This window comes from Rattus rattus, chromosome 1 (assembly GCF_011064425.1).
Source record: "Rattus rattus isolate New Zealand chromosome 1, Rrattus_CSIRO_v1, whole genome shotgun sequence".
Classification (NCBI taxonomy): domain Eukaryota; kingdom Metazoa; phylum Chordata; class Mammalia; order Rodentia; family Muridae; genus Rattus; species Rattus rattus.
In genome coordinates this window covers 132464804-132489073 of record NC_046154.1, presented here as the reverse complement: position 1 = coordinate 132489073, position 24270 = coordinate 132464804, and the positions used below count along the sequence as shown (strand labels likewise).

Genomic DNA, 24270 nt, shown 5'->3' with positions numbered 1-24270 from the left:
CATTAGAAGTTGCCTCAAGCGTAAAATCTTACCCCCGACCCCCAAATGTTAAGCATTTCAAATGACCTGAACTCTGTAAACTATCTTGAGCACCTGTGATAGGTAACATATAGAACACAAGATACAAGATTAACTGCTTTCAAGGACTTATGTATCACAAGGAAGACTGACCATCACAAACACTACGATGAAATCAGGACGAGCACAAAGCTAGCAACACAAGAAAGTGATTATGCGTTTAGAAAACACATAAGCCAGCTGGAAGGGCCATTCGGCGAGCAAGGAGAGTAGACAGCACGTACAGAGGACAGAAGCATGAAAAGCATCGAGGAGGGAGTGCTGTGAGGGCAGCAGAGAAATTTAGCAGGACGCGCACCTGCCAAAGCACTCACACCTTAAAAGGCCTTGTGGGCCAGACTGAAACTCTCCAGTGTGGGGCTGGAGAGATGGTTCAGCCTTCGGAGCACTGGCTGCTCTGCCAGAGGCTCCACGGTGAAGTCCCAGTACCCACACAGTGGCTCACAACCTTCTGCAACTCACGTGGAGGGGATCCGATGCCCTCTTCTGACCTTTGAGGACCAGACATGTAAGAAGGGAACAGACATGCAAGCAAGCAAAACACCCATACACAAATAAAATTTAAAAAACAAAACAAACAAACAAACAAACAAACAAAACTACCTGGGTTGTTATCCTACAAGATCAGTATCACTGGCACTAACTAACTGCTCCTCCCCCCCCCTCCCTAACTGCATACTCAGTGTCAGTGACCCTCGTGCCTGTGAATCCTGTGCTGCTGACATTCACTATACTACAGCATCGCCCTTTCTGACTGAAGGAGAGATTAGATAAGTTTGTATTATTTCAAAAGAGACTTTTATTTAGTCATCTGCTAAAAAATGTCCCTTTGGTTACATAATTATGTACTGTATTGAAAAATAGCACAGGCTTTACCCTCAGCCCACTAGCTCAGTCACACTCTCAGGAATGCTTCTCTTTCTTAATAGACAATAGACAATTTCTATTTAAGAAAGAAGGGGAAGGGGAGGCTGCAGAAACTGCATGCACATCAACTTCAGCACTTGTTGGAAATCTGAAGTAGAAAAATTGTTGAGTTTCAGGGCACCCCAACTTATATACCAAAAGGTGCTAGGATTACATTGTTCACATGCGCACTAGGAAAGAGCTTTTGAAGCTAAGCTACATTCCCAGAACAAAACCATGTACTTCACTACCAACTGACAAGTGTTTGCCTTAACTGATACTGTAGTATAGAAATCAGACGAATTTCAGAATGGCAGGAACTAATGAAATGGGTATATTAATAGAGTACTAATATTAATTACCAATACTCTGACAATCATTTTAGATCAAACATTAATTACCTTTACATACGGATTATTCTGAAATAAAAATGCAGGAACTTGCAGAGTAAGATACTCATTCTCTCTCCAGTTTAACATGAAAGCTACACACTCTGCAGCCACCACCTGGCGAAGGGGAATATCTGAAAAGCAAGGAGACAACAGTTGGAGAAGCCAAGCCGGGCAAAAGGTCTTCAATGTTCAGGGACCTCACCTATGAATAAGTCAATGAAAGAATAAATAATGTACTGGAAATAATTTAAAGTACAACAGTAGTAGGGAAAGCTGATTTCAGCCACTGTTTCCTTTCACTGTATGGAGGCACGCTATCAATGTTTGTAGCTCAAAGCAGTATCCAGACTGTAAAATGCTTTAGAAGTAAGAACGTGATGCGTGCTTAGTCACAGTGCCAAGAGGCCACTGGATCTCCTGGAACTGGAGTTAGAGATGGTTGTTCTAAGTCACCATGTCAGAGCCGAGAACTGACCCCAGATCCTCTCGAAGAGTGGCCAGTGCTCAACTGCTGAGCCATCTCTCCAGCCCCCCTCAACCTTTTGTTCTGTTTTTTTTGAGACAGGTTCCCTCACTGAATTTGCAACGGCATCCCTACACATGTGCACGCGCAAGACAAAATTTGCTTTTATTTCTTTTTTTAAAAGAAAACCTTTTTCCTCTCACTTCCTGACCCACAGAGACAACAGCCTACCAACTCCAACTCCAACTGGAGTGGCACTGATAGCCTTGACCTCTCAGAGATCCATGTGCTTCTGCCTTCTGAGTGCTGGAACTAAAACCATGTACCAACAATAGAAGCTTCATAACAGGATATCGTAAAATTGTGATATAAGACCTAGATGTGATGATTCATATCTGGAATCCCAGCATGAAAGACTGAGAGGAAGAAAGAGGTCCAACTGTAGGAAGACTATATACTGTATCTTACAAAATAAATAAAATTACAACATAGTTTTTACAATGTGTTGGTCAAACAAAAACTCTTTTCACTTAACTTCACATCCTTGCCTCAGAAACTTCTGAATGAAATCCTAACAGGAAATAAGATGCCTACACATGTAACCAGTGAACAGAGTTCATACTAGTTTAGGAGGACCTTAAACACAATCAAAGGTCTCCTTCTAAGAGAAAAAGGAGCCACATAAAAACAAGGGCAGAGGGGTTGGGGATTTAGCTCAGTGGTAGAGCGCTTGCCTAGGCAACCAAGGCCCTGGTCCCCCCAGCTCCGAAGAAAAAAAAAAAAAAAAAAAAAACAAGGGCAGATACAGTTCCAGCCATGTAGTCCCCAGATTGCCAGGAGTGACTAGAGACTAGGGGGAAGCAGATCAATTGTCCCCCATGTTTCAGGAACATGGTTCTGAATCACACTGATTTCAAATTTTAAATCACCCAGTTTGCATAGCTGTTTTGGAAACCCCAGGGAAGAAAGTCTCTCCTGTTACCAATGTTCTCAATTTACTTCTAAACCCAAATTGTTCCAGAATAGAAATTTTCCTATAGCGGTAAAGTCAAGTAAACAGACCCCTACCCAACACACACCCCACAACTAAGTATTGAATTTTACATTTGTATGTGTTAACCAATCTTACCAGGAAGCCTCATTTCCAAATATCCTCGTACCCTACTGATGAGGTCAGAAGGAGGTCTCTCTCCTGACTGCCCCACTCCAGCTTCATGGGTGAGAATATCCAAGAGGAGTATCTCATTCAACATAACCTGGCGAAGCTTCGGTGAGAACTCTGTTACCAACTCCAAACCGGCTGTAAACAGCTGTTTCGAATGGGGAAAGTCCTGTGGGAGAGGAGGGCGGAGTCAGAGCTCTGGGACCAAAGTACTACGTATCTTCACAGGGAACACTGCATCTAGGGGAGTGAGGCTAAATTATCCTTTTCTTTACTGTTGATTTATTAAAATAAACACCTATAACTGCATAAATTATTAAACAAGTTTGACAGAAATTATACAGTAACAAAGACTTTGTATTGCACAAGTATAAAATTTTATGTCAAGAACCATTCTCCATCCAAGATGCTCAGAATCTGACCCTGAAATAGGTTTCACTTTCCACTCTTTGCTTATCATTCTATTACATTGTATAACTGGCTACTGTATCAAACAAATCCACATCCTTTCCTACTCACATGCTGCAAACTACTACCCACCCGGCTATTACCCTTCCCATCTTCTTCTCATTCTAATAGTCTGACATCCCTAATCACAATCAAGTTATCTTAACTGGAGTAGACGCTACACCCCAGTGTTCTGTTAGACTTTTTAGTTATTTGTTTATTTCTCACAGGACCCCATGATGCAGCCATGGCTGCCCAGAACTTCCTATGCACACCTGGATAGCTTCAAACTCAACAGATCTGCCCTCCTATGTGCTAGGATCAAAGGCATGGACCATCCTTCACTCCAAATACTTTTTTCATAGTAACGTTTTTGGAGGGTGTTTTCAATACAATTTTTCTGTGTAGCCCTGGCTGCCCTTAAACTCACTCTGTAGACCAGGCTGGCCTCAAACTCAAGAGATCCACCCTGCCTCTGCTTTCTGAGTGCTGGAATTAAAGACAGGCACCATTTCCTCCAAGAGACTTACCATTTTTGTGTATGACTGTTTTGTAAACAGGCCTTAGACCGCACACAACTGGAGTTGGAATGTTTGTAAGCCACCACTGGGCACTAGAAACCAAGCCTAGGTTCTCAATAAGAGCAGCCAGTGCTCTTAACCACTGAGCCGTCCTTCCGTCTGCCACTGCTTCCTGTTCTCTATCTGCGTGGTATCCATATGAATCATATCATTCTTGGACCTGATAGTGCTCTGCTCTAGGATCTCATCCAGTACATTAAAATCAGGAATAAGGGAAGGAGAGATGGCTCAGCAGATAAGAGCATTTTACGGTTCTCAAAGAGGACCCCCAAGTTCAGGTCAAAACAATCACGTCTGGGAGCTCCCGACCTCCTGCAACTCTAAATGTAGGGTGCCTCTAGTGTCCATACACATGCGTACACACAGATACATAATCAAAACTAAAAATCCTTTTCACAATTAGCAAACAGGGCTTTCTGCTCTGATTAGAGAGGCATGATGTGTGTGTACATTTGTGGGTGTGGTGGACGTGCCATGCTATGTATGTGGAAAACTTCGGGCTGGTCTTCGTCTTCTTTTGTCTCTACAGGCTCCTGCTACCACGTCTGACTTTATATGAGTTATGGGATTTGAACTCAGGTTCTCACATCCACGCACCACGCACTTTACCCACTAAGCAGTCTCCCCAGCCTCTGAAGAAGGTCTGAGCAAATGTTTCATTCCCATTTCACTCACCTTGACAGTACTGCAGTGCAAACCTTTGGCCATGAGAATGTAAACCAAATCTCTTGTTAAATTGTCCTTAATTCCTAGGATAACAGTACTATATACAGAAGGTACCTCCCACTAAAAAATAAATAAATAAATTCATAAGCACACATGCAGAGAAAGGCAAATCTAGGTGAGAATTTCTTAATGATTTGATTGCATTTTTCAAAATGTATTAAAAACCACACAGTTTTCAAACAGAAGGAAACCAGCAGTAAGATGTTAAAGCAAGTAAACATTACTAGTGAGATCACTAGAGAGAGGACTAGTTTCTAAAGAATGACGCACAGTCAGGACGAAGGACCAACAGCAGCGCAGCACATGCTAAGCATGCGCAAAGCCACCAGGACACTTCGACAGCACAACACATCCAAGATGGCAAACACTCCCAAGACGAAGAACTTTAACTACCTCTCAGGTAATTCTCACAACAATGCTACAAGATAGGTACTACTGGTCCTCACTTTACAAATGACAAAACTGAGGCAGGCATATGGAGGGGACAGATTGAATTACATACAGCCGTTAAGTATAGAAAATGGAAGTCAGTGCCAATTTGCCTCCTAATTATTATATTTTCCCCTTAAAATTAACATCAACAAACATACCATAAATACCAGGAGAATTCTTAATATTTAGAACAATTTCCACGTCACTGCATTTGTATATTTAAGCCTTATAAAATATAAATCAATTTCAGGCTTTTCCTAAACAACGTCTCCAGGGGAAAACAATACAGTCAGAAATATTGCAAAAAGGCTGGAAAGATGGTTCAGCTGTTAAAGGCAAGGCTCAGCCTGGTGGTGGTAGCAGCACAGGCCTTTAATCCCAGCACTCAAGAAGCAGGGGCAGGCAGATCTCTGAGTTCGAGGCCAGCCTGGTTTATATAGTAAGGTCCAGGATAGCAAGCCGCTACACAGAAGAATTCCTGTCTCAAAAACAAAACAAAACAAAACAAACAAACAAAAAAGACCCACTGCTGTATTATTTGAAGTTTCTCCTATGGTTACTGCCTCTTGTCCTATAAATGACAACTCACTAATAAGAGTGTTTTATATATATTTTAATTTTTACCCTATTTTGAGACAGGGGCTCAGTATATAACTCAGGTTGGCCTCAAACTCTGGATCCTCCTAACCCCGCTTCTTGAATGCTGGGATAAGAGGTGTGCATCTTTGTTTTTAGCTTAAATTGCTACTTTAAAAAGTCATCTTTATATTGGGCAATGATGGCTTGTGACTGTAATCCTAGCACTTGGGAGGCAAAGGCAGGCTGATCTCTGTGTGTCTGAGGTCAGCCTGGTCTACAGAGTGCGTTCTAGGATAGCCAAGCTTTTACTTTTTAATGTTGTCTTGAAATCTAAAGATTACATTTTGAAATCAACTTACTGAGACTTCTTTATAAGACTTTTTTTTAAAAAGTTTCCTACACAAGGGGAGAGATGGTTAAAACAACTGACTGCTCTTCCAGAGGTCCTGAGTTCAATTCCCAGCACCCACATGGTGGCTCACAGCCATCTGTAACAGGATCTGATGCCCTCTTCTGGTGTGTCTGAAGACAGCTACAGTGAACTCATATACATAAAATAAATCTTAAAAACCAACAACTTTCTTGAATAAAAAGAACTGTGGGAGGGGGTGTCCCCAGACAGGGTTTCACAGTGTAACCTGAATGTGCTCTGTAGACCAGGTTGTCCTTGAACTCAAGAAATTCCACTGCCTCTGCCTCCTGAGTGCTGAGAGTAAAGGCGTGCAGTGCTCTATCTGGCAGAGAGCAGAGTATGCTTCAACAAGATCCGAGTTCAGCTTGGACTAGGAAGAACCCGCGGCGAGCTGAGGAACTATTCCTGCACTGGGAAGAACGCCAAGAGCCCTCACATCTAGCTGAGGAACTATTGGTGGTTGAAAGCTACTAGAGTGAGAAGAATGCTTTCCTCATGCCTGTTCTCCATCAGACTGTCCCACATCCATGTAAGTATGGGCAGTATTAACTGCTTCCAGAAGCTACAGGAAGAAAAAATAAAATTAAAGACTTGAAGTTGGGAAAAAGGTTTGGGTAGGTCTCAGAAGAGCTAAGGAGGTGTGGGAATAATGTGACCAAAATACACTGTACACAAGCAAGAAATTCTCAAAGGCAAGAATATGCAAAAGTAAACTACTAGGGTTGAAGGTATAGCTCACTGGTCTATTACATGACCAGAGTGAGTGAAGCCTCGGGCTCATTTCTCAGAACCAGAAACAAAAAAAAAAAGAACAAAGCCTTGAGCCCTGTTAATAAAGACAGGACAAATAATACACATTTTACCTAAATTTACAGCCGTGTTCTGACTGTAAGTGGAACACAAACTCGCTGTTCACATTACTGGATATTTTTTGTGTGTTTTCCTTCCACAGTCAACAGTGTAAGTACAATTGTGGTCATGTGACAGTCCTAAACTATTAATGGAGTCCTCATTATTTAAAAAAAAAAAAAAAAAGGCAGAGACTACAGTTTCTCTTAGATTACAGTATAAAACAAAGAAATATATTCTTAACAGTTTCTTACCTTATTTGACACAGTCCAAAACTGTCGCTCTGAGGTCATACCATGTAATTCTATTAAAATCTGTCTAATCCGCCAGGGATCCACTGATAATATAAGCTGATGTTCCAACTGGCCAATATTGACACTTGCTGAGGCTAAAGAAGAGAACTCTATTTCAGCTAATGATTAAACTCAAACTTAAATTTTAAGTATGATACAACTAAGAGAAATAGCATATGTGAAGTGTCTTAAGTTAAAAGTAGAAAACGTTTTGAAAATAGAATTGTTTTATGTAACTCAAATTATATCCTAACTTCATTTCCACACAGAAAAACCTACACACAATGTGTGCACAATGTGTGCACTTAGTAAAGTGAACACACACACACACACACACACACACACACACACACACTCACTCACTCTCTCTCTCTCACACTAGAGTAAAAATTTAACAGTCAAACTGGTCCACAAAAAGAATTTGAAGAAAGAATATGGAAAAAATGATATAAACAAGTCTCCCTTCTAAACATATGTTAATAAAAGTATGCATGCAATAAATCTTTATAAGCAATAATAAAGTATGTGGGGAAGTGTCTTTAATCCATTTTTTACTCTGTGTGTGTGTGTGTGTGTGTGTGTGTGTGTGTGTGTGTGTCCGTCCGTCTCCACATGTGGAAGGCAGACAGCCTGCAGGAGCTGGTTCTCTCCTGCTGGTATACCAGGTAGGTTCATCAACGAGGGGTTGTCATGACTGTGAACAAACGGTAGTTGCCACTCCGCAGCCTCATCACGCCTTGCTTAAGTCATGACCACTAAAAATCTAATTTTGGCTCCGGTTATCAGCATTTGACAACACACACATCCTTAGCAGTTTTGTGGGTTAATATTGTTCTTTATACTGAACATTAGGACATTGAGGACCAAGCCAAGAGATTCACAACCTTTGTGGTTTTAAGGCTAACATATCTTACTAATAATAATAGAACTGTATTTTGATTCAGATAGATAAGGTAAAAAGTGGGAGGAACATCAAATAAGGCAAAAATGACAATGTTCTCAAGGATAGCCAGCGATTAGTAGCACAGCCATATTAGTTGACCAGCACAATTACTTTTGGTCCTAACAATTCCTTACCAATCTCCTCTCCACTCACACTTTTACCCTCAAGAACATGGGAGCACTATGTTATATTCGCCAGCTAAACCATTTTATAAATTAAGACTAAATATCCGTCAGCCTCTAGCTCACCTGAGAACCGTGAGCTGCTCACCCAGAAATCTAACCACGGCAGACAGATTAAATTTCTATTAATTATCCACAAAATACCAACTAAAATACCAAAAAGCCTTGGGTAGTATCTTAGTATTAACTTGAAGAGGGACAAACTATAAGCTAGCAGAACAGGACTAACCTGGGATATCATAAAATGAAGTCACAGGTTTAATGCACAGATTTACTCTTGGGGATCTCTTCCTCATTTGATCAACAAGCAGCTTTCGTTCTTCATCCTTCAACAATGTTATGAAAAGCTCATGTGAAGAAATCATGAAGACATACTGTAGATCTTCCAACCCCAGACACACATTCCTATGAAACAAGAGTGGACATTTTTGTTTGGGAAAAACACTCGACCAATTATTAGTCCTAAGCCACATTTAAAGCTAACAATTGTTGTTGCTTAAATTACAATGTCAGCGGTATAATAAACTAAAAAACAAAGAGGTCTAGAAGGCGACTACAGTCCTGGTGATTTTGAGTACTTGCTGTTCTCTTACAGGACCTGAGTTCAGTTCCCAGCACCCATGACAGGCAGACCACAGTCACCTGTAAGTCCATCTCCAGAGGATCCAACACCTCCTTCCAGCCTCCATGGGTATCTGTACATGCATGTACACACACGCACACGCACACACACAGACACACACAGACAGACACACACACACACACACATCTGCTGAGCTAAGTTTAATTCCCAGAGCCCACATGATGTAAGGAAAGAACACAACCCTTTGTCCATTGACCCCACATAGACACTCTTGCATGTGCTCATACAGAGACAGAAACAACACACACACATAAACATAACATTTAAAAAAATAAAATGTCTAAAAAGAAAGAAAATATTTTTCGCATGAAACTAAGTTCTGAGTTTAAAACAAAGAGGTACTTACTTTAGAAAAGCAGCCATGTTTCCTTTCAAAGAATCTGAAGCTTTTTCTATGTTTATTGATCTTGAACATACCTAGGAATTTGAATAATTTTCATTTGAATATGCATCTCAGCTTGAAATATTGAAATTTCTAAATAAAGAACTCTGTGTGTGTGTGTGTGTGTGTGTGTGTGTACACTCGCGTGTGTGCATTTTTTTTCAATGAGTCGGATGTTCATTCAGCCTGGGTGTCTACTTGTGCACCTGGACATGCCCGATGTCTGCAGAGGCCAGAAGGCAGTACTGGACAGATCCCCTGGAACTGGAGTTAAAGACGGTTAAGCCAGTGTTGGGTCCTGGGAGCTGACTTGATTCTGTAGAACTGCTCTTAACTACTGAGCTGTCTCCACTGCTCCAAACAACTGAACTTTTATGTTTCAATTACTAGTCACCAATTTGATTAAATAATTTAAGACAAAAGTCCAAGATAGGAATTCATTAAGGAAAGGAAGTGGACCAACCATTTTCATAAGCTCAGGCATATGTAGTTAATAACAACTTGGTGCTTTCAGTTCCTATTTAGGAGACAGGATCTGCCTTCTACTAAGTTTCAAGAATTCTTCTAACATATAAGACAGAAGCATACTGCTATGCACCCTCAACAAGGAGAGCAATCCCAATCCCTGTGACAGATCACTACACTGAGAGATAAAGGTATAATGCTTTTTCAGTTGGGTTTGTTTCGGGGTTTTGTTTTGTTTGTTTTGTTTTGTTTTTGAGACAGGTCCCACATATTCCAGCAGCCTCTAATTTGTCAAGTAGCTAAGAATGACCTTGTACCTCTCACTCTCTACAGACTTGGGTTACCACAACCAGTGTCACCTGTTGACGGGAACGAACCCAGGCTTTGGCGCAGGCTAGGTAAGCATCCTACAGGTGAGCTACACTTCAGTGCAGTAAGGAAAACTTAAGGGATCAGCAATGATCTAGACAAGAAATGTACAAAGTTCATTGTGCCCATAACCAATACATCAGGTCCATACTAAAAACCATGGCAAACCAGGCAAGGGTGGCACACGCCTGCATCTCAGCACTGGACAGACCGGGGTAAGAAGACACCAGTTTGTTGCCGTCTAGGTGAAGCAGTCAGCCTGTATCTCAAAACGACACAATTCAGACAGGACAGCTGACAAACCACTCGGCAGTAACTCTGCGGACGCTAAGGACCGGAAGTCAGGCTCCAGCACGCATGTAACAAGCTCAGGGTCCCGTGCCTGGAGATGCACGGAACCCAGTTCCAAGACAGCAAAGACAGGAGGATCCAGGCAAAGTTGAAAAAAAAAAAACCAAAAAAAAAAAACACAAGCTCAAGGGTCAGCAATAAGATCTTGATTCAAAAGATGAGGCAGAAGGTGACACAGGACACTTAACACCCTCTTCTGGCCTCTGAGCTCATACAGAGGTGGGTATACATATATACGTATGCTCACTTGAACACTGAAATAAATAAAAGTAAATCTTTTATTCAGTTTTTAGGTCTGGCGAGATGGCTCAACAGGTAAGGGAACTTGGCAAAGCACGATAATATTTAAGTTCCAACATCTACAAGTTATACCCAGACCTCTACATGTGTGCAACTGCATGTGCACACATGTATACATAAATAACAAATACACACATCAGTGTAATAAGACATTTCTAATTTGTAAAAGTTAAGACTTGGGGGCTGAAGCCGAGTTAGGGGCCCATGCCTTTAACCTTAGCACTTGAGAGGCAGAGGCAGGCATCTGTGGGATCAGGGCTAGCCTAGCTACATAGATTGTTCTAGGACAGCCAGGTCATAGCCAGGGCTATGGATTAACTCGGTCTCAAAACAACAAAAGAAACAAACAAGAAACCACTTGGGAACTGAGAGACAGTTCAGCGGTTACGAGCACTGACAGCTCTTGCAGAAGGAAGGACAATCTGGGTTCATTTCCCAGCACCTCAAACAGATGGCATACGTTCCTTGTAACTCTAATTAGAGGATCAGATGGCTTCTGGCCTCCGGAAGTGCCCACACACACACAGAGCACATAAACTCAGGAAGACACATAAACACACACAGAAAATAAATCTCAGGCAAGTGCCTGGCATAAGGACTTAGTCTCACCACTTAGGAGGCAGAGACAACTGGATCTCTACCGATGAGACCAGCCTGCTCTACACAGCAGGACTGCTTTTGATTTTTTTCTAAAGATTTATTTATTTTATGAGTACACTGTAGCTCTCTTCATGCACAACAGAAAAGGGCATCAGATCTCATTACAGATGGTTGTGAGCCACCATGTTGCTAGGAATTGAACTCAGGACCTGGACTATCTTCATCAATCAATCAATCGATCGATCGATCAAAAAAAAGCAGAACATGAGGGTGCAGTCCTAAGTGCAGTAGAGCAGAGGAGTCAGTGACAGAGCAAAGAGAATGGGAGGGAAGCTGCAACAGAAATGAGGCGGCAAAGCAGAAAGGGCTGTCTGAAAAGGACACGGAACACAACAGGCCAGCAGGTGTCTACCTCATATACCGCAAGATCCAGGCCAACAACAAGAAGCTGAGGAAGAAGAGAAGACAGAGAGGAGGAGGAAGAAGAAGAGGAGGAGGAAAGGCAGCTGCTGCTGCTCAGTTTGTTAATACTGTCAACTCTCGGGCACAGAAAAGAAACACAGGGGGCTGGAGAGATGGCTCAGTGGTTAAGAGCACTGACTGCTCTACCAGAGGTCATGAGTTCAAATCCCAGCAACCACATGGTGGCTCACAACCATTGTAATGGGATCTTGGTGCCCCCTTCTGGCATACAGGCAGAACACTGTATACATAATAAATAAATAAACAAGTGAATTATTAAAAAAAAGAAAAAAGAAAGGAAACACAGATGTTCTATTACCACAGGGGAAATGCCTTACCTCGAGGAGAAAATCTATTTTTTCTTTGTTTGGTCTGAGAAACAGTTGATTGAACTGGACACTAATTGTTCTGCCTTCCAGTATATCTCGTACTGTGTTGCAGGAACAAATTTTAAAACAGATTTCATCTAGAGCTTCATTTCTACAAAACACAAAAGTAAAATCATGAATGTTTTTAGTATAAAATGTGAGCAGGATTGAGGTAACATTTTGGGACATTCAGTACTCTACTAAATACCATATACCAACTCAAAGAAAAGTACAAAAAAGAACTCTAAAGATTAAGTAGGTGTAAGAACTGTGCTCCAAATAACGTTCTCACTGCAAGCAGTTTTAAAAGAAACGAAGAGAAAGACGTTCAAATGTCCCCACTGGGCTGAAGTGATTAAGAGCAGCACTGGCTGCTCTTCAGAGGACGTGTGTTCACTGTCACCTCCCAGTGTTTGTCACTTCAGTTCCAGAGGATCAAGCACCCTCTTCTGACCTTGACGATACCAGGCATGCAACAGGGTGTACAGATACCAAAGGAGGAAACACGCAGATACATAAAAACAAGCACTTAAAAATGTCTTCCCAGAGCCTAGAGACAAGCTAGCTCAGCAGGTAAGAGCACGTGAGCGCTCTTTGAGAGGTCCTGAGTTCAACTCCCAGCAACCAACCACATGGTGGCTCACAAGCATCTGTAATGGGATCTGAGTTCCTTTTTTGATGTATGAAGACAGAGCACTCATACACAAAATACACGAATAAATAAATCTTTTGAAAAAGGCTCCACAACACTATTTGTCCATTATATCATCAAATTTGAAACTAATGTTAATAATTTGCAGATAACTTGTAAGTGTGATTTCATAATCCACAAAACACTTGTTCTGTTATTCAAAAACCCAAACAAATGTTTCAACTTACCCCTGTTGAGCTTTCTGAAAGAGCTCCCTTAATACTGACTGCCGGAACTGGACAGGTAAAGTGAAAGTTACATTATCTTCGATGAAAATCTGCACCACCTCCTGGAACAGAGACATTAAATCGCATTCATGTGAGAAAACCAAGGCCGTTTCTTTACCACACACAGTCTACGGGTCAGAATGCAGCCCGGCTGGCAGAGGCCTGCGTGTGTAGCGAGAGCAAGCCCTGGTTCAGTGTCAGCAGTGCTTAGACTGGGCAGGGGTGCAGGCCTGCATCTCAGCACTAGGCAGTAGAGGCAAGAGAAATTCAAAGCCATCCTAAGACACATGTTGAGCTATAAAAATTAAAAGCATTCTCTTTAAAAATTCTGAAATTAGGGGGCTGGAGAGATGGCTCAGTGGTTAAGAGCTCCGACTGTTCTTCTAGAGGTCCTGAGTTCAATTCCCAGCAACCGCATGGTGGCTCAGAACCATCTGTAATGGGATCTGATGCCCTCTTCTGGTGTGTCTGAACACAGCTACAGTGTACTCATACAATGAATAAAATCTTTAAAAAAAAAAAATTCTGAAATTAGACTAAGAACAGAAATAGTTCCCCTTTCTCCAGGTTGAAGACCATGGAGCACAAGTGAAAAGCAGGAAAAAAATGAAACTACTGAAGCCTTAGCTTCTAATCAGAAACAAAACACAAGCACACTGGACTGTAGCCAAGAGTGCATCATATACCTCCAACTGTAGCAAGTGGGAGGTTAAGGCAAGAAGATGAAAAGTGAAGACCAGACTGGACTGCATATCGAAAGTCCATCTCAATCTATCAACTGAGCAATCAATCAATTGATCAATATTCAACAGCAACAACAACAAAAACCTTTCAAATAACCTTTAAAGGTTTTATTCATGAAGCAAACTTCTTAAAAAACAAACAAACCTTGAAATAATTAAAATTAATTTCCTGGGCAAAGCATACTAAGAATTCCAATAAATTCAAATAATCTAAAATACACTATTTAGTAAATTACAGAAAATATTACATATTATGTATGAACCCTTTCACAGTCTTTCTCCAGCTATGCAAAAGAGGGAGGGACAGTGTGGGAAGAGGATTTCTGCTACTATCTGTTAGTCAGCCACTATCACAAAGACACAATTCCACCTCCATACAAAACAGGGCAATGCAAGAATGCTCAGAAGCAGGTCAGCACTGGGCAGCTTTGAGACTGAGAGATGCCACTGTCTGCTTCATTATCATAGCTTGACTAACATGAAGCAAAAAACTACAGGGTCCATGTAAAGGGTTCTAACCAAATAAAAACCTAAATACAATGTCTGAGAGACAAAACAGTTCTACATATGCCAACTGCCATACATTGCAGAGCATCAATATAACGGCTTTTTTCTTTAATTTTGCTATTCATGTATGTTGTTTTTTTAAAATGTATGAGTGCTCTGTCTATATGCATGCCTGTGTGCCAGAAGAGGGCATCAGATCCTTTATAGATGGTTGTGAGCCACCATTTTAATTGCTGGGATTTGAATTCAAGACCTCTGGAAGAGCAGCGAATGCTCTTAACCAACCACTGAACCATCTCTCTAGTACCCGCTCCTCCCCTCTCAGCTCCTCATTATATCTAAGTTCTTGGCCTACTATATGGAGGCTATTTACATTCACAGTAACATGAGGAAAAGGGATATTCCAAAGCTCTTATTTGCACAGGCCTTAGCCCTTCAAGCAGCTTTTGAGAGGCTGTTATTACATAGCCCTGACTGGCCCAGAACTCACTCTGTAGACCAGGCAGGCCTTGAACTCAGAGATCCAACTGACTGTACTTCCCAAATGCTAGGATTAAAGGTACATGCCACCACCAGCTAACCTAATTTTTCCTTCTTATAATCCATATGTTATTCTAATGCAGTGGTTCTCAACCTTCCTAGTACTGTGACCTTTTAATACGGTTCCTAAAATTGTGGTGACCCCCAAACATAAGTGTTCTCATTGCTACTATATAACTGTAATTTTGTCAACATTATGAATCATAATGTAAAAATCTGGTAAGCAGGGTCACTCAACTCCCAAAAGTGAGAACCACTGCTCTAATAGACAGACCCTCTATAAACCTATATTGCTAAATGTAAAAGAAAGATGTCTAAACTTTACTGAACTCATTAGTATCTATCATTCAACTTCTAGAAAATTTAATTTCCTACTCAAAACAAAAACTATTAAAAGAGAGAGAGAGGGAGGGCCAGGAGTGGTGGTGAACACCTTTAATCCCAGCACTCTGGAGGCAGAGGCAGAGGCAGAGGCAGAGGCAGAGGCAAGGGGATCTCTGAGTTTGAGGCCAGCCTGGTCTACAGAGCGCATTCCAGACAGCCAAGGCTACACAGAGCAACTCTATCTTAAACAAAACAAAAACAACAAAGAGGGTAAGGGAAAAAGGAAAAAGTTTACAATATTTCTTTTTGTGTATTTTTTGTGTCAAAGAAAAGAAATTTTAGAAGAAAAATAACGAATTATGAATCTGGGATTAAATACCCAACTGGGGAAACACAAAGTAAATTTCAGCATTTGGAAGGGTTACCAGTTCTAGGCCATTCTGGCATAGAGGAAAGCCCTGCCTCAAGACATCAAAACTTTAATAAAAAAAATAAGGGGGGTTGGGGATTTGGCTCAGTGGTGGAGCGCTTGCCTAGCAAGCGCAAGGCCCTGGGTTCGGTCCCCAGCTCCGAAAAAAAAAAAATAGAAAAAAAAAAATAAATAAGGGGCAGGAGAGAGGGCTCAGTGGTTAAGAGCACATGTTGCTCTTACAGAAGACCCATGTTCAAGACCCATCACTCACATGGTGGCTCACAACCCTAGTTCCAGAGGATCCAATAGCTAAAACATTCATGAACATAAAGTAAAATAAACTAATTAAATTAAAAATAAATTAAAAAATAAAATAAAAACAAATGATGAAAATTAAGCTTGACTGTTTTATGTTTCCTGTTCTGAGTTAGACATACAACATAAAGGCAATGTTGGGAAGAAAATTCTGAAAATGACTTCACCACCAACACTCGCACTGCTAGTTATTTTCATTAAAAAAGCAAAGGATAGGGCTGGAGAGATGGCTCAGAGGTTAAGAGCACTGGCCACTCTTCCCCAGAGGTCCTGAGTTCAATTCCCAGCAAACACATGGTGGCTCACAACCATCTGTAATGAGATCCGGTGCCCTCTTCTGGCCATATATGCAGGCAGAATATTATATACATAATAAGTAAATAAATCTTTAAAAAAAAAAAAAAAGCAAAGGACAGCCAGATGTGGCAGCCAGATGCCTGTAATCCCAGCAGTTCTGACTCTGAGTTCCAGAACAGCCAGAGGTACATAACAGAGACACCCTAACACAGACAAACAGGGAAAGAGAAGGACAGTGCCCAGACAGGACAGTGACTATACTCTGAGGCAGTGCCCAGGCTCACTGGCAAAGGGAGTCTGTCAGTGAGCAGCCCAGCCACAAACCACAAGCCACTCTGCTAGCTCTTCGCTTCTTTGAGATGGGATGTAAGCAACGCTAAGACAGACATGGTCTCAGGCTTCCCATGGGTGATTAGACGAACAGGCTTTACTTTCCAAAGGTATCAGGAACAATGAACACACAGGACTGATGTTAATGTCTCACCACATCACATTATAATCTTGAAAACGAGGTAACTATAGCAAGGACAGCATTACTTGAAGGCCTGGCTGACAGTGTAGGTGACCGGCTCCAAGGCACACTTGGCAAACAATGGTAGCAGGATCTGGACATGATTTGTTTCTAAAACTTGTCAACTACACCTGTATAGTCACACTCATCTCTTACCTGATAGCTGCCAGATCGTAAACAAATATGGACTTGACTATATGGAGTCAACTGCTGAGAGTTATTATCAGAGGAAGGTACAAGAACATCACACGCTTGACAGTAGCCAGCTAACCGCTTCTCATCTATGGTACAATGAAGAGATAATGAACCTATCTGCAAAGTAAGAGTTATATATCATTATCCGTTAATGAAATATACACAACAGATTAGTTCTCCTTAGTGCATTTTAACAGTACAAGAAAACAATAAAGAAAATTTCAAAACTGGGGGAACCGCAAATAGTTGTTAGGTTAAATATTCTGAGCAGAGATCAGCAGAACATCATTCATTGACCAAGTGCAATCTGTGATCTGATTCTGCATGTCCCTTGAACTAAAAAATATTTTTTAGGGTTGAAAACAATGAACTGCCAAGACAGACTGAGTATGATCCACAGAACTTAGCTATTAATTATCTAGTCCTTTTCTTTTCATTTATTTATTCAGAAACTGATTATCGATCATCTGGCCCTTTCCTTTTTACTGACTGACTGACTGACACTTGTCTGGATGCTCACTTTTTATCTTTTATCGATTGATTGATGAAGCAGTCATCACTTCAGGAGGTATGACAAGAAAGACAGTAACAATGAGTAACAACCCCCACACGCCTACACAATGTTAGATCTACATCTCAGACAGACTTACAACAGGAGAGCCTTTTCAAATTCCTACTGCCTTGATAGCCCAGCATTTGGTGCCTCAAACTACGGCCCAAAATAAATGTTTTTCTCTTAAGTTGCTGTTAGATATTTTATCACAGCAAGGGAAAAAGAAACTAAGATAGCAAGTGTGGTGGTGTGGCCCCCATACACTCATGTGTAAGGGACAAATATTATATATCGTTTATTACCGTGCTTACCTCTGCAATTAGTTCTTTAGTTCTAAAAAACTTCTCTCGAGCGCTCTCATAGGCTGCTGAATTTGTGGAGCCCTGCTGGAAGTATGCTGCGCCCAAATCATAACACACCTGGAAACCAAACACCAATGTGCTTCAGAATTTTTATGTACTTAAGAGGCAATGCATTGGGCAGTGGTGGTGCACACTTTTAATCCTAATGTTAAGGAGGCAGGGACTAGCCTGGTCTATATAAGAGTTCCAGGACAGCCAAGGCTACACAGGAGAAACACTGCCTCAGAAAAACAACAAAAGTTGATAAAACTCAAATTTATTTATTCATTTATTTTGTTTGTTTTGAGACAGTTTTCTCTGGCTGTTCTGGAACTCCCTACATAGATCAGGTTGGACTCAAAATCAGAGATCCACAAGAGTGCTAGAATTAAAGGCTCTCACCACCATGCCTGGTTCAAACCTATGTTTAATAGCAGGATAACAAAGAAAAAAAAGACAAGTAAAAATACATAATCCAATGCACAATATTACATGCTAAATTGGGCCTAAGCAACAGAAAAAAACAAAACAAACAAAAACTAACAAATTATTTCAAGTAATGTACAGCATTATTTGGAAGGCCAAAGAATTAGGTCAGAAAAACAAGAGAACAGGAAAAAAGCCAAGTCAAACTGCTCTGGGGACAGTACTACTGAAGCCACTCTCCACACTGGATGCCACGGCTAACTCCTGTGAGGTCCTCACGGCCTCCAGCACTGCACACTGCCCCGGAAGACCATCTGCTGTCACTGCTGCTGCCTGCGAGTCTACAGTCCCCTTCCCGGACTGACAAGCTCCTGGTTCCATCCACACTAAGCACAGCACATATTCTTGGAATAGTCGAGCTTCCTAGCTAGACAAAGCCAGAAGGGCAATACCTCAAGCGTTCAGTTGCCTGCTACCAGTTTCCATAGGTAAAGATTTCTCCTGTCACAGAGAGAACAGAGGTAGGAAGCGCTCCACAAACAGACAAGGATTAGTGTCTACCATAACAAACTGAACTGAGAGATATATTGACTAGAAAATTATAATGACTGCTTTGTGACAGTAGAATGCGTGTATTTTCCAGAAACTCTGCCCCTTACTCCTCACTGCCCCCTTCCCTCCCTCCTTCTCTTTCTGCCTGGCCTTACTCTGAGACACGTTCTCAGACTCGTATGCAGTCAAGGATGGCCATGACGTTCTGATGCTGTGCTTCCACATCTGGTTACTGGGACGACAAGCGTTTATCGCCATTCCAGTTTTTAAATGTGATGCTCGCAAGGGCTCACACCTAGGATTCTGTCCATGCAAGCACTCTACCCACTCATTTACATCAGCAGCCTCTAGAATGTTCTCCTAAATCAATGCCCTTAGAAGTCTAATTCAATCCAGCAAGCCACTCTTAGAATACCAACATGAAGAAAAGTGACATTAGAAAGCAAAGAATGCCACATCAGAGTCCAGTCTTAGAATCTATCATCAGTGATTCATTTTTTTTAAATAGCAAAACCTAAGTATCCTCCTCCCGTAAACTCTCACTGAGTCTTGAAGAAATGATTACCTTCAGCTATTCCCAACACTGAAAAGACAGCCTTCATAAATCACTGTCTCATTTCCACCTCTTTTCTGATTGAAAAATAGGGGAAAGATGCCATTTCTACAAATAAAGAAAAGAGTGGCCTTTAAAGTTATGATCCAGCCATGCATGGTGGTGCACACCTTTACTCCCAGCACTCAGAAGGCAGAGGCAGGCAGATCTCTGAGTTCTGGTCTGCTCTACAGAAAGAGAGAGATCCATGACAGCCGGGGCTACACAGAGAAACCCTGTCTCAAAAAACTAAAATCATCATCATCTTCTCATGGATTTTAGTATCAAAAGGGTAATGAGCAAATGATTTAAAATGTTTGCTGTCCTCAAGGCTTGGTGCTAGAAAACAAGCTGCCATGTGTGTGCAGCCCTCACACACCTTACACTCTAGTCTGAGGTTGCTGCTGTGTGCAGACCTCATATACCTTATAGTCTAGTCTTAGGTTGATTCGACGCTTTTTTTTTTAAGGATTTATTTTATGTGTATAGACATTTTGCCTACACACACAAATAAGTGCATCACCTGCGTGCCTGTTGCTATGATCTAATGGAACTCAAGTTACAGACGGCTGTGAGCTGCCATGTGGGGGCGGGGAATTGAACTGTGGTCCATTGGAAGAGGAGTCAACACCCCCACTGCTAAACATATCTCCAGCCCTTAGTTTCATTTCTTTTTATTATTGTTATTATTATTATTAACTTATTTATTTTATGTATGTGAGTACACTGTAGCTGTCTTCAGACACACCAGAAGAGGGCATCGGATCGCATTGCAGACGGTTGTGAGCCGTCAGTGCTCTTAACCACTGAGCCCCTCCAACCCTAGTTTCATTTCTACAGCTATAATAAAGACTATGACCAAAATCCACTTAGGGAAAAAATATTTTTTCCTTCTTACAACTTTTAGGTAACATTCTATAAGAAGGAATTCAGGGTAGAACTTAAAGCAAGAACCTGGAGGTAGGAGCTGAGGCAGAGGCTATGGAGAAGTGCTGCTTACTGGCTTGTCAATCCACCTTCTCATACAACCGAGGACCACCAGCACCACACACAGGGGGGCATGGGCATCCATCATTAATCAAGAAAATGACTCCACAGGCTTGCCCACAGGAGAGCCTGATGGACTCGTTTTTCTTTGATCATTTCTCTCATCTCAGATGACTCCAGCTTTTAACAAGCTGACAAAAAACAAAACAAAAACAAAACAAAACAAAAAAACAACAACAACAAAAACCTAATCAGTAGATCTCGTGAGGAAAAGGAAAGCTTGAACACATAAAATGACAACTGACAATTGAAATGGTTTTTTTTGGAGACAGGATCTCTAAGTAGCCCTGGCTGCCTTGCTGCTCCCTCTGTAGACCAGGCTGGCCTTGCTTTCTTTGCTTCTGCCTCCCCAGGGCTGGGATAAAAGGCATGTAGTTCCTTGCGGGATAAAACTGAAAACTGTCAAAGGAACGAGGGGCCCAAAGTCAGGAAAGAGACAAGATCCTTAAGAAGTCAGTTATTTTACAGAAGCCTGCCTTTTCAGCCTACCACAATATTAGTTTTTGTTGTCTTTGGGGATCTAAATACATTCCTAATATGAATGTACACAAATCAATTCAGAACTACTTCAAAAATAGCAAACTTTATGAAACCTTTTCATTTTCTCTAGAAAAATCTCCTGTAAAGGCCTATAAAACTTCTTAGATGTAATTGCCAATAAAAATCTAGTAGATTATGGTGCTAGAGAGATAACTCAGTGTTAAGAGCACTGACTGCTTGGGTTGGGGATTTGGCTCAGTGGTAGAGCGCTTACCTAGAAAGCGCAAGGTCCTGGGTTCGGTCCCCAGCCCCGGAAAAAAAAAAAAAAGAGCACTGACTGCTCTTCCAGAGGTCCTGAGTTCAATTCCCAGCAACCACATGGTGGCTCACAGGAATCTGTAATGAGATCTGATGCCCTCTTCTGGTGTGCCTAAAGAGACTCTCATTTACATAAATCTTAAAAAATCTAAATTGCATGTAGTGCTACATGTTGATAAGCCCAGCACTTAAGGGGCTAACGCAAATTCTGCTCACAAAGCAAGTTTCAGGCCAACCTCTGTTATAATAGAAGTGTTTCTTTAAAAAAATAATAAATACATACATACATGCATACAGACAGACAGACAGACGCCCAAACCTAAGTCACAGAAACAAACTTAGAACTACCTGGCACTGCATCTCCTCAGTTCTGATTTTCAACCCAGCCGTAGAATTCTCAGTTTCCCCATTCACAGTGCCTGGTTCCACAGCCAGTAAGTCCAAAGTTCTCATCGTGTGAACATACAGATCCTTGTTTAATTTCAGGGCTGCTTCCAGGACCAAAATAGAATCAGCAGCTTGTTCTCTTAGCTACAGATATTTAATAAACAAAACCACAACAATTAGTAGGGCTACATGATAAGCTTGTATCATAAAAGCAACACATACACACCCACACCCCCAGACCCCGCACACACATTCCCCACACCCCCAGACCCACAGACCCCTGCACAAACACTCCCCACACACCCCTGACTTCACCCATTGTAGCACGAACCTCAGAGGATCTCTACATGCTAACCTGTCCCTAAGACCTGACACTGTAGTCATCGACCGTACTCACCACTTTCAAAATGTTCTCTGTCAGTTCTTTTTCCTGTTGCATCTGGTTCATGCTAAAAGAGAAATGACTGAAGATCACTGAAACATAACCCTTAAGGCACGAATGTAAAAATATAAATTAAAGACTATCATCTTCAGCGTGAAGTTAATTTTTAAAAGTATGTCAACACTGTTTCTTTTCTGGTTTAAACAAATAAGTCACATATTATTATGACGATCATTAATTTACCAGGACCTTCTCAACTGCATTGCATAAACTTTCAGTTTAGGAGTAAACTGAACTACACATGAATCCCACCTATCAGCCATTATAGGAGAACAGCAGAGACAGGAGAATCAGGAGTTCCAAGACTAATCAAGTTAGAAAACTGAGTAGATAGAGGCCACTTAGAACTAAATCAGACACCGTCTTTTAAACAAAACAAAACAAAAAAAGGAAGGAAATAAACCAACGAAGAGTAATAAAGTTATTGACAACAAAAGCTTATTTATTTAAAGAAACACAGAGGGAGCAGGAGAGGGCTCAGCTGTTAGAAGCACTTGTGCACTTGCTGCTCTTCCAAAAGACCAGGGTTCAGTTCCCAGACCTATAAAGTGGCTCAAAGCCTAGTGTGATTTAAGTTCCAGGGAATCCAGACCTTCTGCCCTAAGGCATCAGGCACGCACATGATACAATTACATATATGTAGGCAAAACATTCAACAGCATAAAATAAAATTACATCTTAAAGAAGAAAAGAAAAGGTGGCAGAGAAGCTGAGCATGATGGCACAAATCTTTAATCCTAGAGCTCAGAAACAGTAAGGAGGGACTTGGAGTTCAAATTCAATAGTAATAGTAATAAAGAATGGGTTATGGGGCAGAGAGATGGCTCACTGGTTAGAGCACTGGCTGATCTTCCGGAGAGCCCAGGTTCAATTCCCACATTGCAGCTCACAACTGTTTGTAACTGAAGTTCCAGAGGACCTGGCACCTTTACACAGGGGGAGAACACTAATGTGCATAAAAATAAACAAACAGAGCTAAAGAGCGAGAGAGCGAGAGAGCGAGAGAGCGAGAGAGCGAGAGAGAGAGAGAGAGAGAGAGAGAGAGAGAGAGAGAGAGAGAGAGAGAGAGAGAATGGGTCACTGTCACTGCTGGTACCCTAGTACGATGTTGCCATTACCGGGAACAGTGGCAGTTTCCTCCCCAGACAGGTCTTCTGAGACAAACTGTGGGTACAACACTGGGTGTGCCCCCAGAGGTCATTACTGAGCCCTGCTTTATCCTCTCTTCCTTGGCATCCTAGCTCATGAAGTGAACCATCTGCCCGGACAGAGACTTGCTTCAACTGTAAGGAGCGTGGCTAACCCTTAAAGCCTGTGCCATCAATCAGCTGTCCTCTGTAAGTCTAAGTAAGTAAACCTCACTCCTGTCAAGGCAGGAAGTATGGTATTGCTCTCATGTGGGAGAAGCTGCCACTTAGAATGCATGACTGGACTTAAATTCATATTTAATCACGCTTTTGTAATGAACATCATACTGTTAACGCTTATGAATATTAAAACAATTCCCCCAGGTACAAAACTAATTAACACACATTAAAGGCAATTTAATTATACAGAAAAAGTCTTCATACTCTATCCTCCAACTCCCCTAGCTCCATGAATCCCACCTGAGGGCCCTGTCCTCCTATCTCTGTCCCACTTCCTCTGTAGTCTATAAAACGATTTTAAATCATGACGAAAAATGTCACAAGTGATGGTTCTGTTAGCCAACTTACACATTTAGTTGAGGAGGTCCAGGTTTAGCCTGTTTGACAGGAAAACTACTTTGAACAATTGTCCTAATTGCCCTAAAGAAAAGATACAGAGAAAATTAATAAAAAGGCCAGTTTAATATAATCAATATAACTTAAAACTTGTGAGATTTCATCTACGGTTTCAGTAGTGTACTTTTCATCTACACAGTCATAAATAAAATTTCCCTACTTTCAGACTCACAGTCCCAAGGATGCCCAGAGACCCCCGAAGCAAGAGGAGATCCTTAAAAG

At 41.4% G+C, this 24270-nt stretch overlaps 1 protein-coding gene across 1 annotated transcript in view; it reads right to left on the bottom strand.

The window, feature by feature from the left end:
- Ints8 (integrator complex subunit 8) overlaps positions 1–24270 on the bottom strand; it is a 46565-nt gene that overhangs the window by 17422 nt on the left and 4873 nt on the right. The window contains exons 4-16 of the mRNA XM_032905941.1: positions 24001–24072; positions 22241–22292; positions 21805–21987; positions 18012–18119; positions 17109–17264; positions 13265–13365; positions 12356–12497; positions 9435–9505; positions 8675–8850; positions 7282–7415; positions 4705–4815; positions 2969–3170; positions 1386–1507 (exon numbers count right to left, since the gene is read on the bottom strand). Of these exons, the coding sequence (XP_032761832.1) occupies positions 1386–1507; positions 2969–3170; positions 4705–4815; positions 7282–7415; positions 8675–8850; positions 9435–9505; positions 12356–12497; positions 13265–13365; positions 17109–17264; positions 18012–18119; positions 21805–21987; positions 22241–22292; positions 24001–24072 (1630 nt within the window). The remainder of the gene's footprint in view (positions 1–1385; positions 1508–2968; positions 3171–4704; positions 4816–7281; positions 7416–8674; positions 8851–9434; positions 9506–12355; positions 12498–13264; positions 13366–17108; positions 17265–18011; positions 18120–21804; positions 21988–22240; positions 22293–24000; positions 24073–24270) is intronic.